At 38.6% G+C, this 17,953-nt stretch overlaps 1 protein-coding gene across 6 annotated transcripts in view; it reads left to right on the forward strand.

The window, feature by feature from the left end:
- ROBO2 (roundabout guidance receptor 2) overlaps positions 1 to 17,953 on the forward strand; it is a 417,898-nt gene that overhangs the window by 366,551 nt on the left and 33,394 nt on the right. For all 6 annotated transcript variants that reach the window (XM_088051137.1, XM_088051139.1, XM_088051141.1 and 3 more), the window contains 4 exons: positions 1,305 to 1,347; positions 2,904 to 3,031; positions 7,337 to 7,618; positions 12,431 to 12,587. In XM_088051137.1, coding sequence (XP_087907263.1) covers positions 1,305 to 1,347; positions 2,904 to 3,031; positions 7,337 to 7,618; positions 12,431 to 12,587 — 610 coding nt within the window. The remainder of the gene's footprint in view (positions 1 to 1,304; positions 1,348 to 2,903; positions 3,032 to 7,336; positions 7,619 to 12,430; positions 12,588 to 17,953) is intronic.

A 17,953-nucleotide genomic window follows, 5' to 3' on the forward strand; every position in this document is an offset into this window, starting at 1 on the left:
TTAATAAAGTAACAAGGATTCTATAAGGTATCGGAAGAGTTGTCCCAGTGGCTTTATGTCATTGCTGATTTTTTTTAATGAATACAGAATTTCTATTGGCTGTAGTAATTTTGTCTGATTAGAATAGTGTATATTAGAACACCTAATCCTGAGTTAGTGTAGTTTGGACTAATACTTGGAAAATCTTGCAAATACTCTGGGAGCTATAATTTAATGATGGGAGCACCTGTCTTACAAAGGTAAATAGTATTTCCAAATGATGGTCTGTTTTAAATTAAGCTGGTTACAAACTCTTCCATTCCCCACTGAAATTCAAGCCCTCATCCAGTCAGAGGCCTGTAAGGGTGCAGGTATCCAGGACATTGGTATAATTTAATAGTCTGCCTTATCTATGCCTGACAATAAATAATGGGATATTGCCACTGAGAACCAGAGTGGTCTGTTGGCCTTGATTCAAAATATTTTTTCAGTGTTTCTGAAAAGATCATCAAATGTTGTCAATTAGCATCTCACCAGTAATGTGGTTTTACCTATATTGCCCTGAAATGTAATCCTGTTAATGAGATAGATAAGGGAGAAGATGATTTTTGTCAAACACCCATGAATGGAGACATAAAAACAATTGTCTCCCTCTGATTATGTCCATGGATGCATCCATCCATCCCCCATGGATGGAAGACTGGAAACACTTTTTTTCTGGGTGACACTGGCATGTATGCATTTATGTGTGCGTAATGGTCCTAGTTCTTAAACTGTACATCTAATGGAAGAGGTGCAGCTGGATGGTTTTTTCCATCCCTTCAGCTGTAATAGAGCTGCCACCTCTTTGTGTTTGTCCTGGGAAATGACATATCTGTGTGGTGACATTATATTTTACTGCATTACGACATGATGTTACTTACTCACTGGTGCAATGTCATTATGTACTGAAGCGGAAGCATGCCAAGAAAACAATTTCATCACATGGCTCAGACTTGCAATGCAAAGTCATATGAAGGGGCCTGTGGTGAATTCAGGCCTTTTGCCCAGGTGGCTGCTTTGCCTTGCAAGGTGCAGAGCAATCAGTAATGTGGTGTCAATCAGTAATGTGCAGTGAAATCCTAAATGAACTGTAGCCCCAATGTGCTTGAGCCTCTTCTTGTCATTTCTTTACTTTATTATGGGGTGATACCAAGAGACCTCCGACCTCGGACACGGAGCAGTTTGAATTGTTACTTTTAATTATTACTAATTGATTTTTTCCTGTCTTATATGTGTGTGCGTGTGTGTGTACGTTTGTTTTGTTCTTTCCAACCAAAACACAGTCACCTTCCAAAGAGGAGATGGAGGACTAATGAGCAATGGAAGGTATGTTTCTTTGTATAAAGGTCTTTCCACTGTTTTTATTTTTAAAATAAGGGATCTGAAAAAAATTCTATAGGTGATGCACTCGGGTTATATCCCATCATTGGGAAGACTGATAGCGCTAGGAGGAGTTAAGTAGCTTACCACAAGGTTTAATGACCTATCTGTTGTGCACTTTGGAAGAAGCAAGCCCAGATGTTTCATATCTCCCAGATGTCCTGGAAGAAATGAGTAGTAAATATCACAAAGAATGTGTTCATTTGTTACTGGGATGTTTATTGCATTAATTAGACATTAGCAAATGAAGTTGCTGTTGTTTAAGACTCCTTATTGGCTCTCCCTAAATTGCTGTGAGTGAACAATTACACTTAATCGATCACAAAATAAATGATTCATGGATGATGAATAGGCTGTAGATTGATAGGACTGGATTCCACAACTTTGGCTACTCAATTGAAATTGATAAAAGCTGATAACGGGCCCATATATCCTCATCTATTTTCCCTTTGCCAATATGGAGATTGTAATTAGGCCCTGGTAATAACTTCCAATCTCCTGTTTAATCAATATTTTAGCAAAAAGAGATTAGGCCTAATGAGAGCGAGTAGATGTGGCAAGAATGCGGCTGGGTCGTCTTATTGCCGTTTCCATAGAAACCGATGTTTCTCTTAGGGATTGTTCCAGGCAGGGGTCTATAATGTTCAATGATCGGAGATGTTGCTCCAACTTCACGAGTGCTTTAATAACCCAGGAAAACTGCAGAACTGCGGATGGCTTTTTGTTTTCACTGGGGAAAAAAGGGTGTCTGTAGCAAATGATTTGTTTCCCCTGCTGAACACAAATACAAACAATCCACCTGCCTTACTAAATTTCTGTTTATCCTGGGGTGAGAGAGACATGGTGCCTTATGGTCCGGGTGTGCCTTCTCTTTCACCATGCTCCCTGTTTAAGACTGCTCTCAAAGCTGGGAATTACAGGGATATAAAAGCCATGCTGTAGTGGCACACAGTGATAGCTGTGGACTTTCCATTAATCCTCCTCAAACCTGTCTGCCTCTAAACCATCCAAGAATGCTCAAAGAAAGAGTTACCAGCCTGTAGATGACAGGCATGCATTTGGGATGCAAGGGAAGGAAGAAATAGTAGCCCAAAGTCCTGGAAATGGCTGATACGGAGCAATCAGTTTGAGTGATGGCTCCCTTGAGGTGGTAATTTATCATTCAGCCCTGGCGTAGGATCCCGTGATGGTGCTGCCTAACTCCTGTTTCACACAGACAACGGAGTTCATTTGGATTCTGGCAGAGTCACCACGGATGCCTAGTCCCACTTCTACTGACAAAGTTGATTTGTATATAACCTTAATTAACTGCTCAAGGTCTTTAAATCATCAAAGGCTCTACAATTGCAATTTGAAATAAAGGCTCCTAAACTGTTAGTTACCTATGGTGTTAGACGGACAGTAATATGCCCTCTTCCCTCACTACTTATCTCACAGATACTGTAATTTTATATATATATATATATATATTGTGTATATCTCTTTTTCTTATTCTGCTTCAGTCGACCAGGTCTGTTGAATGCCAGTGACCCCAGTTATCCTTGGCTTGCAGACTCTTGGCCTGCCACAAGTCTGCCAGTGAATAACAGCACCAGTGGACCCAATGATCTTGGGAATTTTGGTCGTGGAGGTAGGTTTCCTTTTATTAAGTCACCCATTATTATAAACTAGGCTTCCATTAGTTAACATCTATGATGAATACTGTATTATATTTTTATAATTATAGTTCCTTCTATGTGTTTCTTTCTTTCTAGATTTGTTTGAAAATTGACTTCAAAATGTTCCTTTTGCTTTATCTCTTCTTCTTTAAAATGTAGGTCTAGTTTGTAATTTGCCCTGCAGTGGTGAGACAGGGTCTGCTTATGATGTCAAGAGAAATGTATTTGTGTCTCAACCTCATTCCCTTTTGTGTGGAGATGAGCAATGTGCCATGCAGGGCACTATAGCCAGGGATGGAGGATGTCCATAAGAGCAGAAGAGAGCTCTGCAGATGCAGGAAAGATGTTCCTTCAGCAGAAGACCACGGGAACTTTGTTGCTGTCATTTTACCCCTCCTCTTCCTGCTGAGGGCCTGCTCTCAATCCCAGCCATAATCTGTGAAGAAAACCTCAAAGGTCTTAAGCAATTTTCTTTTTCATTGGAGGAAACAATACATAAAAGGGAATTATTTAGATCTTTCAGGGGTTTGTTTACATTTTGATTTGAGAGAGCACCTTTGGGGGAATGAGGTAAAGATGTGTTGTTACAATGACGAATCTTTAGTGGGGTTATTTCCTTTCAAACATTTAACTCAAATGGGAATTTTAAGATGTAGGATTGAGATTTTTAAAAGTCATAGTAATAGTTACATAACCCTGTTACTTCCTTGGTTTCTGTGGTAACAAAGGTAATTCTGTATGTTGGTCAGGAGAAGACTTCCTAACGTAAATGAGTATATAAATGTTTTTAAGACATAAACAGATAAACAAAAATTAAGACAACCTATACATCAAAAATGCATTAAAATGCAAGAAAAATCTGTAGATCCATCAAACTGATAAATACAAAAATAATTCAGTTTTGGACTGTACCAGAATCTGCTTCTGAAGACCATCCCTCATACTGGTTATACATTCCCATGAAAAGTCTCTTGCCTGTGGTTTGACTACTGTGACTTAAAATTACAACAAAACACATTAGATTTATATCCTGTATAAAAATGTTATAAAGTTCTTGTCAAAAATATTTAAAAGTAAGCAAAACTTTTGATAATATTTACAAGGCAACTGAATTTCTGCCAGCTTCTTTGTTATGAATATATTGAAAATAAAACCCTTCAGTACATTTCCATCTTTTCTTAAGCTCACATAATACAGAAAAATTACCATTTCCTTTTAGCATTTGGCTCTACATGACTAGAATTGGAAGCATTTTTCAAAAATTTTTGGCGTCAATATGCATGAGGCATAGGTCCAAATTCATGCAAAAGAGAGAGAAAAGTTACATTTTGAAATTCGGCAGCTTAATTCCACCCATGATCTTTACAGTTGAGCTAAAACTTTTATGCTGGGTGGTTTTGGATCACTTATCCCAATCTTTTTCAGAAGCTGAGATCAGATGTTTCTGCATTAAAGATGGATTAGAAGTATTTTAACATGTAGAGATGGAATATTAACTATAAACATAGAACTTGGGCCTCTTTCACTGGTTAAAAGGTCTGTGATAATATAAAAGTTCTATAAGAATTTTAAAAAGAATGGGTTGGCATCAGCCACCCTGGAAACTCAGAAGCTGAGGCAGGCAGTCCTAAAATTTCCATGAAGAGTGAGATCCACTGTCCTAGATAGGCATTTGAGAGCAAGGCTGTGAGTGGGAAGCACAGGTCAAGCTTGGAGTCATGTAAGGCCACAAAATAGTATTGCCTCTCCAAGGCAGCAAGAAAGAGCTTCCCTGCTGAAGTATTTCAGCACTATTTCATTTATCTCAAGAGTTACAAACAAAAGTTGGATTTTGGAGAGTTTTGGGGAAAGTTTCCAGTAGGAAATGCATCTTCATCTTCGGTCTGAAATGTACAGTGTGGTGGTTTTGCTATGACAACTTGCTGGGAAAATCACACTTGACTTCTACTGCATGACTATGGCACTTTGTAAAATCTCCACTTAATAGCTCTTTGAGTGCTTAAATATATGCATCTCACTGAGGTCAAAAAAGTAATCTGTGCTTGTACTGAAAATTCCCAGTATGTCTGGAGAACCTCAGCTTATCAGTAAGAATGACTGAAAGTGCTTTGCTTGGCTGGTGGGCAGCTATGCAACTTCCCTTTCAAGTGTGTGCACATGAATAGTTCTCCATTTTAATCTGACTGTATAGAGATGATACCTCTTTGGCTGCCAGAAATATGTTCTAAAAGACAGATGTATGTCTGAGTGCTTCAGAGATGAGCATTTTGCTAGTTTTTACTTCCTTGAGTCTTCACATCCAACACAGACAGGTTGAGCTGGATTTGCTTCACTTTATACATCAACAACAGAATTTATTTACTAAACTCCAAGCCATTATACTTCGACGGAACGGATTGTGGAAAGGAGAAATGTTCGTATTGTGGATGAAATGCAAGAAAGATAGGGCTGCACTTGTCTCTCACATCTCATGCTGTATTTGCACATAGATGCATTTTTGTTTGTGTACTGCCCCTGGAAAGTACATTGCATATGTGCAGATAGTAACAACATGATTTTGAAATATGGGCTGTAGTCTGCATTAATTGTAATTTTTTTGCACTTGCAATTTATCTGCAGATTTGAGTTAATACAATTAAGATCTTTTAAATACTTGATTGTGCCCATTTCCCTGCTGTATGCAAAACCAGATCATGCTGATAAACCCAAATTTAATCTCTCTTTGTGCAGTGTCTCTGCTGCGCATTTGCTATTGCTATATTTATTGTTAATATTATGTTGCTGCCCTGAGACTGAAGATGTTATTAGGGCCCATGTTGAAATGCTCACTGTGGCACACCTGACTGCAAAAGAAAATAGTTCTGTGATCTAAATGTTCATCCCAGGGAAAAAAAAACAAAACAAAAAACCCACAAAACTAAACCACATAAAAACCAACATAAGCAAACAAAAAATACTAAAGCAGTGTGAGGAGACCATGGTGTTACATCTCATTGCTGGATAAGTCTTTGAGACAGTGAGAGAAAAAAATGTATTCCCTGAGGTTGTACAAAAACCCACATCTGAGTTTGGATCTGAGCTTAAACCCTTGACTAGGTGCAAGAATCATCTTTTCTTTCTGGGGTTTAAGGTACATAAAAATGGCTGTGATCCCTAGAGTGGCATCTGAATGTCCTCACTATAGGAGCATGCATTATCTCAAGTATTATCTAACAGTTGGAACCTGTATCTGCCATCTGGCTGTAGAAAGAAAATGGCATATAAATTAAGGATTTTTCTGAAGAAGTGCATTCTGGAATTGATTCAACTTTTCAGAGTCTAAATAAATTGTAAAAATAGTACCATTTGATACATTGACCTCTGAGAGAGCAGGAAGGAGAGTTATCTGCTGAGCTGCGGTTCTCCTTGAGACATCATGTCAGTCATCATTAGATTCTTCACACTTCACTCGTCTCAGTTTCTAGATCTAGTATTCCACCACCAAAGGTCACTTCAGTGTTTAGTAAGGAGAGAGACTGCCAATCTAACTGATTAAAGATACAAATTGCAGTGTGGGATAAGAGTCAAAATATGGAGAAAATTCAGCAGATATTTAGTTAAATATGCTGTAATGATTTTCAGGTAAATGTACTAGAGTTTTTGAACAAGTTGTTCTGCATTATCAACATCGCTTCACCATTTTGAGGGACTGGTCACCTAAATCCCTTCAGAATATTGGATTTTCTTTCACGTATCAGGAACAACTTTTTTTTTTTTCAGGTTTTTCTTTTGTTGAAAAGAAGAAATGTACTGGGTAATGTCAAAAGGAAAATTAGATAAGCTGATGCAAAAAGCTTTAAGAAAATCCAGGTGATGACCTTAAAAAATTATTTTGAGAGTTTTTCTACATACTTGTTGGTCAGGTTCCCTCTGTGATTTATAAATTCTCTCCTTTCATCATTTCCGTGAAGCCCAGACAGTTTCATTGGTTCTGACATAGAGTGAACAATTGAAAACATTCTTCAGTCAAGAAATATTCCAAACTTCACTTTCACAGTTGAAGGTACGAGGGAAAAAAAAAAAAAAAGATGGTTTTAGGCAGTGAGACGTGAAGGACAAGCGGTAGGCCTGTCACAGCTGCTGATAGCTTGGCGATGGTTGTACATCATCTTCCCTTCGTTGGCTCATGGACCTGTCTCCGCCGAAATGCAAACGTGCAAAATGGCACGCTTTTTTCTCAGCTTAAACCTTGGTACTTTCAGGCTTCCTGTGCATCAATGATTTGTTTCATTCCACAGATGTGCTGCCACCAGTGCCAGGGCAAGGAGATAAAACTGCTACCATGCTTTCTGATGGGGCCATTTACAGCAGCATCGACTTCACCACCAAAACCAGCTACAACAGCTCCAGCCAAATAACGCAGGCTACACCATATGCCACCACACAGATCCTGCATTCCAACAGCATCCACGAGCTGGCTGTCGATTTACCAGATCCGCAGTGGAAAAGCTCAATTCAGCAAAAAAATGACCTCATGGGTTTTGGTTACTCTCTCCCAGACCAAGGCAAAGGCAACAATGGTAATTACAGCTCTTATTTTCCAGAGCCCTTGGCTTTGTGTACTGTATCATCTGTGCATGAATTAGAAAATTCGTTTTAGCTCTGTGAGACACTGTTCGTGTTGACCTGAACTAATGCTTGCACACTATGCATGCATGCTGAGCCTCACCTGATCACAAAATACACTGTGCTTTTAATCCTCTTTGTCCTGTGCTAATCACCAAGCCACCTGCCTTCCATTAGGCTAGGGTAGGTGTACACCTTTTTAAAGGTGTACCTTTAAAAATTGCCAAGTTAAAACCTGCCACCCCATCTGCCCCTGATTTGCTAACTGCATGTGTCGCATGTGCTTGTGCTGTCGACTAATCCCACGATGCCACTGTGACCTCTGCCGTTTAACCCTTAGCCTTGCTTTACATCCCTGACTACCGGGTGGCTGAGGGACTGGCTAATAGATTGCCACACAACCAGTCACAGGATTTCAGCACCACCAGCTCCCACAACAGCTCCGAAAGGAGTGGCAGCCTCTCAGGTTGGTTCCATCGCCGTGCGTAGGGGAGCGAGGGACGGAGGGGTGTTAGCGAGCGACACGCCAGGGAGGCAGAAGAGCTCCCAGGCACCAGTTGAGGATAACCATGAGAGCTCCTGCCTATCAGCAAACAATGCCACATGGGACTCTACTGAAACAAAAAAGCCTTTGGCAGCACCTGCTTGGAGATAACTAGAGTCCTTCCAAGTGGTGCTTGTCGGCTCAGCTGCCAGCCTCGCCTTGTCACGTCCTTTCCCTGACACCATCTATGGAGCAAATTTATTTCTGCATCCATCCTCAGTTTATAGGTCTCCCCACACTGAACTTCATGAGGAGATTATTATTTTGTTAGTTGTTAGCAGGTCCCCCACTCCCACGAGCTGTTTCTAAATGCTGTTCCTCAGTGAAGCAGCTTGCAAACAGTTGTAGGGCCCTGAAAGATGACTGGGGTTTCAACAAATTGTGCCAAGCCTGCATAAAAACAGGATGTAAATTTTATGTGTGTGCTGCATGTTCTATTGGAAACATGATGCATTTTCATCAGATGAAAATGATCATAGTACATGTGGTTGTGTATTATATCTGAACACACCTTTTTTCTTGATTTCTTTAATTTTGCTTACTTGTTGCTTATGTCATGTATAGCTGTCTATTTTTTTTTCTTGTCAAGACAAAAACTGAAAAGGCAGGAATTAAGATGAAAATCTGCAATTTCACCTAGCTGAAGTATGAGATCAGTGAAAGGACTTACTTTTTATATTCAGAATATAGCCACAGCCTTTTGAATTTCCACTTTAAGATGGTACTGGCCTACTAGTAACAGACCAAACCTAGAAATGGCTTCTTTATGTCAATTTAAATGACTATTCAAACTGAATCCTGAGATAAGAAGCCTATAATCATTGGCCCATGATTCAAATAGTCAAATGTGTTTGCAAGTCTTGTGTTCTCAAGGGGGAGCATTAGCTGATTTGACTGAGCCCATAGGCTTATGGCATTGTCAGAGAGGTATCTGGAAGTTGAGTTCATGAAATACTTCAAGAAAGCCTCTTGCTCCTTGCATGTGAGATATATTGACAAGTAGCTTAGGAAATCAGCTTGCTCCCCAGGCTGCAAGAAAATGCAAAAATTGATGTGCTGAGGTACATATATGTCAGGTATCAGAGGGCTGTATCACACTTTAGATATGTTGACAGCTAAGGCTGCCTAAGAATTTTCTCAGAAAATAGAAAGTGTCACTAGAAAATGCCCATTGATCGAAGGCTGGACTTCAATCAAATGTTTCAAATGCAGCATATGCTGTGTAGTGTTTCTCAGTCAGAATCTTCTGATGACACTAGGAAACTTTGGGTCTATCTATGGCCAGGGCACTCTTGTGACCAAGGCAGCTCACGACTGGATGCCCCTGTGCTCAGATGAGTGTCAGATTATTGGACTGGAGAGTCAGTATTTTGCTCTCCCTTGCCCACTAATTATGCCTTTGATGCAGGATAATTATGTCTGTAATACATGAGAAACTGGGGGAGACCTTCAAATAGTCTGATAATTAGAGCATCACTGGAGTCAGAGACCAGCTTTGATTATGGAGTCCCCATCAGGGTGAGCAGGGATTTGTTCTCTCACTTCCTTGGTTAGTACTTTAAGTACTACTTATTATTCTGACTAAGTTTCTGTCTCTCTTACATGAATATCATGAGAATTCCTATTCCACTGTGGAATAGAAAATAGCTAAAACCTCAACTGCTTTATGAGGCAGGGAAATTTTGTAGCTATAGTTGCACAGATTGTGTCTGTACTAGGATCAGCAGCCTAATTGGCAAATTCTTCAGCACCCTATTCACCTAGAGATTTAAACAATATAATTGAATTTCAGTGTGAGGAGACATTGAAGCATCAGCATGGTTGCCATGGGGAAACAAGGCTTTGGTGCATCAGTTTCCAAACACAAATCAGGCTTTATGTGTTCAGTGTCTGTCCCACCAGTCTGACAGTGGAGTACCTGCCCAAGGGGACAGAAGAGAAATCTCCAGCCCAGCTGTGCAGTGTAGGCTGCTCTCCCTACCAGCAATGACCTTGGAGTTCTCTTCTTTCACTTCCTCAACAAGTCCCTTTTCTCTCTGCTTCACTCCTTCTAATATCTCCATTATCTCTAATTTCTCTTCTTGAAACACCTAAAATTCAAGTGACTCCCATACTAGCACTCCACACATCCAACCTACATTTTACCAGTCTCCTAAGATTACCAAGATGCTACACTTCCAAACTCTTCCTCTCCAACTAATCTCTAAGCTGAAGTTCTTTGCATTTCCCTTCTCCGCGTATCCCTTGTTTAAATCCTAATGCAACATGAAAACACATGCATGTGCTTTTCTCCTAAAGCAGCCCCTCCTGCCTTAGCTCTTGTTGGCTCCTACTGCTGACTTAAAAAATTTCCTTATGTCCCACAAATTAAAATTAACCTATTTCCTTTGCACTGTTCAGTGACCCTATTTCTAACTCCACTTTTTTTGCATTACCTGTGCTTTGAGAGCTTTATTTTTCCTCCAGAAGGTTCATGGATTTTCTCCCCTATCTCCACTGTCACTGGAGTTTCTTTTCACTGGTCAAAATGTTCTTTCACTTTTCAAGAAAGTTGCCCTCTCTGCCAGGCTACAAATGGAAGGAAGAGCCTGTTTTCCGTCCTAATAGAAGTAATACCAGCTCAGTTCACACATAGTGAATGACAGGATCTTGGCTGGACTTACTGTAAATACTCCAAAACCAGGAAGGAAGAGCTCTGGTCTGGAACTGAGTAGTGGAAAGCAAAGTCTCACTTGCAATGTGCTGCCAGCCAGGTCGATTAGAAACATTGCTGGGCTTGTTGCCTGTCTCTAGCAGGCACATCAGGAGGTAAAAAGAGAAGTCTTGGCTACCTCTGAGTCACAGAATCAGCTTTCTCTTCCCTCTCTATTTGTTCCTCTTTTCATCCAGCTGACGTTTGGAGGTAACAGAAGAAAGCCACCATCTCACAGACCAAAAGTCCCATGATAGGGGCTTGTCTCTATTGCTAGAATTGCATCTCCTTCTGTGCTTCTCTGTGCCTAAAGTTAGAGCCATGACAAAGAGGGTGGTGCCTGCCAGTGCACATGATGCCACCCTCCCTGTCCAGTCAGTTGTGGCTTTCTAGATTCATTGATTCATCTTTACATGAGGGTTTTTTGGCTGATCCTTATAAATCATCAAGAGATGTCAGTGGGTGAGATGGATTAGACTGTGCTTTCTGCAGCAGGCCAGGGATGGGTGAGAGCAGCTGGGTACCCCACTGAAAAGGCATCTGACAAACAAACCATTCCTCCCCCCAACAAAGAGTTTGAAAGCCACAACGAAACCTCAAAAAATAGATGGGTCCCCAAGCAGTCAAGGGATTCAAAATGTTCCATTCTTCCTCTTAATGAAATTCTGACAAGAAAAATAAGTCAGGGCAAAATAAAAGAAGCAAAGCAAGTGAGATGAGAGCTTTCTCTGTAAGATCACTTTACCACTGATGGAAGTGTCTCATCTGGAGAAGTAGATGCAAGGACAATAAGAGAAGAGCAGAGGGTTTAACCAAAGTGCATTTCTCAGTTCATTTCTACTTCATCCATTAGAGCTGTATGTCAGAAATAGAACCTCTTCTCTATAGTGGCTCAAGATATTTGAATCCTGTGAAACAGTCAGTCCTTAAACGTTGCACGTTGCATCCCACTCTTTTAAAAAAACAGAAATTAGGAAATTCCTATCAACAAACTCCTGTTTCTTTTGTTTTGACAATTTTCTCTTGTCTTGAAAGTTCTTGACTCCAATGACAACTTTTTGGGATGGTGTCCTTAACCTCTGTAGTTTTCCACAGAAAGTGATTATGCAAAACTGCTATAATCACACTGGATTCTGACATTTGAAATAATTTGCTATGTTGTATTATAATTTTATCTAAGAGTGAATTCAAGAGGATATAAAGTGCACATGAATAAATCAGGAAATATATCTCTTATACAGGAAAACCTGTCTTTCTTTGTTTCTGCACTTCTGTGGTGCAAGTGTACAGAGGTTTAAAATGAAGTGATTTTCAGTAAATATTTGGAATATTTTCCCATTCCATTCTATTATTACTTACAACCTTGTGACAGCATTAGCAATTTGATGCTGATTCTGCTGAGATATAAATACGTCTTCTTTTTTGGGGCATGTGCTCTGGAATCAGAATTCTGTCAAAGAAATGTAAATAGCTGGCTTTTTTTCCCACTTTATAGCTCTAACATTTTCTTTTTCTTTTTTGGATTTGCAGGTGGCAAAGGAGGGAAAAAGAAGAAAAACAAAAATACTGCCAAGCCCCAGAAAAATAATGGTTCAGCCTGGGCCAGTGTTCCCCTCCCACCCCCTCCTGTGCAGCCACTTCCAGGCACGGAGCTGGAGCACTATGGGGTGGACCAGCAAGAAGCAGGGTAAATTTTTTTTTTTCTTTTTCTTTTGAAGAAAAATCTGTGATTTGCAGAAATGAGTCCTTTTCTATTTTTTTTTTTTTTTATTTTGCTAAATGACAATATTATTCTGTTTTGTCTAAAAAAAAAAAAAAGAGAGAACTCCTTATCCTGTAGACTTATTCAAGGCTGTGAAGGAGGAATGTTTGAATAGCTCCCCTGGATAGTGACTGAAGATGGAAACAAAAGTGACCTTGCTTCATCATCACGTAGGGCTTCAGTGCTTTCTCATGCTGAGAAGTACCTCACTTCACAGGTAGCTTAATTGAATTCTGGGATTGCATGCAGCTGATGGGACTCAGAGTGAGTAAGGATGACATAATCTGGCTCTCTGTATTTTTTCACTGCTGTGATGTTTAAAAATATTAGAGCAAACAGAACAAAAAAAACCAAACAACAAAACACCAAATTGGATTAATTTTTGAAGATCAACCAATGGATAATAATCTTCTCGTCGGCTTTTAGAAGAAATTTCACAGCTGAGGAAGGCATTCTAATTATAGGCTTTTTTTTTATTATTATTATTCAAACAACTTTCAAGTTTCTGAAACCTTCCACATAATTTTGCATAGCTCAGACTTGTTTTCAAGGACACAAAATCACACAAGAAGTGCTAAGTGAGATGAAAGAGACATTTCTTATGCAGACAACAATTATGAAATGCTTTTTATAAAGTGTAATTGTGTGATGTACCAGGTTATCAAACTGGAGGTAAATCAGAGTATATAAAAACATAGTTTACTGTGGGTAGCTCTATTGGAGCCTTTGAGAATAATTGTTCTGTCAGAGACAAATTTCTGTCTGTTTCAATACATGGATTAATCAATATTTCCTATGGATGAAACATTTTTAAGAATACATTGTAATAGCTTTACCGAATAAAAATATTTCAAGTGTTATCTCAATTGTAAGTGTGAATTGATCATTACTACTTTCATAATTAAAGTTAGAAAAATTCCATATTGTTTTGGTTTATAACAACTCCTTTAACTCTTAAAATGAGCAATAAATGGCTGTTAGTCAGTGAAGTTCTTTTTTAAAATTAAGGCCCATTCAGGCTGTATATAGACTTAGAATTTCAAAGTAATGGAAAATGAATAACCTTACTGATTGTGAGTGCTGTTTAAATCTCAAGGCAAAAATTTCATATAATCATTGTCTTCTGTATTCTGTTATAAGAGGCTAAAATAAATTTTACATTGTTTCACCATATAATAATTTTGTCTTTATCGGTTTATATCCTTAAAGCACATGTGCAGCCATTTCACTAAAACAATTATGCAATAGAAGTCAAACCACTTGGATTTTCTTCAGAGCAAGGAAATAGCATTAAAAGTAAATGGAAATACCTTATAGAGAAATCCTTTGTGACACAGGGCTTGACTTCTCAGTTGCATAAAGCATCTGTAATTTAGCTGGAAGGAATGATGTTGGTCACCGAGACAGCATTGGTTATTTAAGGAGAAGGTAATCACCAGCCTCCAGGTTCACAACCATTCAGACTTAGTTTTTCCTCTGTTTTGAATTATTCTTCTCTGGTTTTTATAATGTCTCAATAACGGTGGTAGCAAGACCTTGTAACAGGCATTTTACCAAACACAGAAAAAATTTGAAGGCTGGACTTAGAGTCTTGGTCTGGAGCTACAGTAATTTGCAACCACTTTTGATGAAGACTGAATCTGCAATGCCCATACTTCCTCAGGAGGCTTCAGTACCAATGGTCCTTTTGTATTTAGGAGTTGATCTTGTTTCTGTGGTTTTCAACATGCTAAAAGGGAAAGAATCATAGACTGCATTCCTTATGTTGCCTTTAACATGGACATACTGGGTTAAAAAAACCACATATTTTTTAAACTCCTTTTTTCTTCTTGGTTTGTTTTGATTTACTTTATCTATGACAAGTTCAAAGTGTTTTAATTTTAGAATTAGTTTCATGCAGATGTAATTATATTGTGAATTACAACTGAAAAATGAACTTCCAGAAAAACCAATTTAATGGATTTCTCACAATGTGATACAAAATATGAATATTTAGAGCAATAAAACAAGGAGGGTGGCATCTAAACAGAAACTTGTTTTTCTGTGTGTCTCCCTATAACAATTAAATTCAAATGTGAGTTTCATTGGCATGATTATCACCAAAAAACTCCAAAAATTTGATACCTAGTTTTGCTTACTAGAGATGAACACTAGTGGCCTTATATGCTCTAGTGGATTCCTAAATTGCAAAAGATAATCTACAATAGCAAGTGATATAAAACAAAGCAGACACCTAATTTAACCTATCACAGAAAAAATACACTTAGTTTTCTGTACCATTAAGTTTCTCTTTTCCTATAGTAGTTCCCAAAATGACATGCTCCCTTTCCCACCCTTTTCAGAGATGATTTTGCTTGATATTATGTAAACTTGACAGTAAAGAAATGCTCATTTCTTACTTATTATCTTTTACTTTAGTTTTTCACCAATAATATGCATGATCTTGAGCCAACCCAGTAAAGGCAGGCAGCATATTGTTATATGGTTATTTCTATTTCTTGCTATTCATTACACCTCAAAATGGAATATTAGGTGCTGAATATCAATAATGAATTGTCTGTACTTACTGTCTGTTTTTAGGAAAAGTTAAGGACTTTTGCTTTAGTACCTTTTGCTTTAAAGTCTTTTCTGCTGAGTTCCAGGGAGGGAAGCTTCATTTGTTGCAACAGTATTTGTAATGAAACACAGTTTTTACAGAATGTGGCCTATATCTATCACCTTTATTTTATATTTTGAAGGAACAAATCTATTAGTGTAATGAATTGGGCTTTTTAATAGTAAAAGATTACTATAGAATAGTACTAGAAAAATATAGACTCATGTTTGTTAACCATAACTTATTAGGGTCTTAATTATAATGAAATTACAGAGGTTGCTAATGGAGTTAAGCCACTTAGATTTCAATAGTGTATTTGAAAAAAGTTGCAATTTCACCACATTGGATTTACTCAGAAGATGAAAAAGAACACGGATGTGGCAAATAATCACTATGGTTGTACCAAATGTTTCTGCAACTGTATCACTTATGTGACATGTAGTTACTATGTAATCTGTTAGGTTTATCTTTCTTTTTTTTTTTGTTTTTTTTTTGGTGGGGGGATAGCTTGTTTTATTTTGTTTTTCTCTGAAATGAAGGTTAGGTCTTACGGCTTTTTAGACACTTTACATTAAGAAGACAAAGGTTCTTGTATCTGAAATCTTGAATTTCAATGTCCTGAACTTAAGGCTTAGGCTGCTTTCCATTTCAAACTAAATTTGGGTAAAGATAGGGTACTTGTGCAGAAACTTTTCACTAAGAAACCTCTTTACTAAAAAACCTTTTTGCCATCTAGCTGAACATTTGGGGATTTGAAGCGAGTAAGGTCAGAAGGTGAGCACATCCAAAGCTCGTTTATTCATCACTGAAAAGTCACCAGGGAGTGTCTTTTTCCCTGTCCCTTTTAAAGAAGAAGCCATTATAGCAAAGCATGAGGTTGAGAGAGCAAAAGTGAGAGAACTGTTGCACTGCACATTTTTAGCGCCATGATTTAGGATGGTTCCTTCAGCCTTGGTTGCAAATGTCCTCTGTAAATATTGTTTGGAATGACAATTTACAGCTGATCATATCTTAATTGTTTGCTAAGGATAAATGTGTATCATGTAATATTTTCTTAAATCCCTGTGTTATGAAAATGGTAATGATCAATCACTCAACCTCTCCTAGAGGCCAGATGTTAAAAAGCAGCCTTTATCTTCACTTCTGTGCTCATATGTGTTTGTGTATCTATTTATGGTTATATTTATGTATATAGAGATTTAAATTTATTTAAGTGTGAATTACCAGATATATCTTCCATAGACTTTTGGTCAGGTTGCTTTAGCTGTCCTGAATCTGTGCATTCAAATAGACTACAGACTTCTGAATAAGGAAAAAGTAGTTTAAGAAAGATTTCATTTAAGAAATCTTTGGGTTTTGCAAAAATTAAATGATCTGTTCATAATACAGGTTTTGCAACTTCTCCATCTCAGTGTTCCCAGCCTTTTTATAACCTGGCTTCACACTTGAGAAAATTGACAGTAATTCATTTTTCTCTGGGAAATTGGTAAATCCTTCCTTCCAAATCATAAGCTTTAAAGGAGTATTTTTAAGCTGGTTTGAGAAATTAACTGTAGAGTGAAATGCATTGCCTGCCTGCATTGCAGGAAAAAAGGACCTTGTCAGCAGTTCTTGAAGGTGGAAAGAGGATAAAGTGACTTAGATGATGCTTGGGAAATGGCCTATAGAGTGTGTGATGGTTTGACAGTGAGGGAGCTGTGAGAGCTTGTGGTTGTCTGGTTGCTTGTTGGGAAAGAAAAAAAGCAAAAAAAAAAGCAACAAAAAAGAGCAACTGTATATCCTGAGTTATTTTGGAATGCACCAGGAGTTAAGAATAAATGTGTGCTGATGCTCAAGGGACTGATGCCTGACTGGATGTTTTGAAGATGGGAAAAGTAGACAGTTGAGATTTGAGGTTTGAGTGGTGTGATTGTCAGCAAAGCTGTGTACAACTGAAGTTGTGTTCAGATTAGGGAATTACTCTGGGGAGGTAATGCACAGGGAATGACCACAGTCACTTAGGCACATCCACCTGGAATGATGCCAGAGTCTCTAAGGGACAGCATCCCAGGATGATGCTGTAATACAACACTGAATTGAAAGATCCTCTGATGAGTACAGAGACTGAAAAGAATTAACTTGCTGCCAAAACTTGCATAAGAAGTGGTAATAAAATATAAAGCTTTTGTTACTGGCCCTGATCAGATATAGCACCACCCCTTATACCCTTTGTAAAAGGCAACAAAAACCACAAATTCCAACAGGATGCCTTTTACATCTGAAGAGAGAAGAATTTGGTATTCAAGAATACTCCTAGTGGTTAATTTTTCTTTGTGCAGGGGTGCTGAAAGTGTTCAGAAATGTAGCACTGTCTAGGTAAGTCCCAGTACAGATTGGCTAGGAGGTGGGGTGCTGGCAGAGCTGTCAACATGTGTGCTAATGTACCTTATCAGCTGGTGCTGTGACACAGCATATGCCTGGGGTCACTGCTGCTGTGACATGGATGTATTGCACATCATAGCAGATACCCATCTGCAGGGTGGGAAGACCAGAATTTATGAGGAAAGTGTAGCTTTTTATTTAAACTCCAAAGCAGAAACAAATGGTAAATTTATAGACAGATAAAAAGGAGGATGGAAGTAAATGGATAATGCTCTTGGGCTCGTGCTGTGACTCTTGGGGGTGGTGCTGTGCAGGGCCAGGAGTTGGACTTGGT

This window comes from Pseudopodoces humilis, chromosome 2, assembly GCF_049639895.1.
Source record: "Pseudopodoces humilis isolate 2021_Gansu_Grassland_sample_001 chromosome 2, ASM4963989v1, whole genome shotgun sequence".
NCBI lineage: Eukaryota > Metazoa > Chordata > Aves > Passeriformes > Paridae > Pseudopodoces > Pseudopodoces humilis.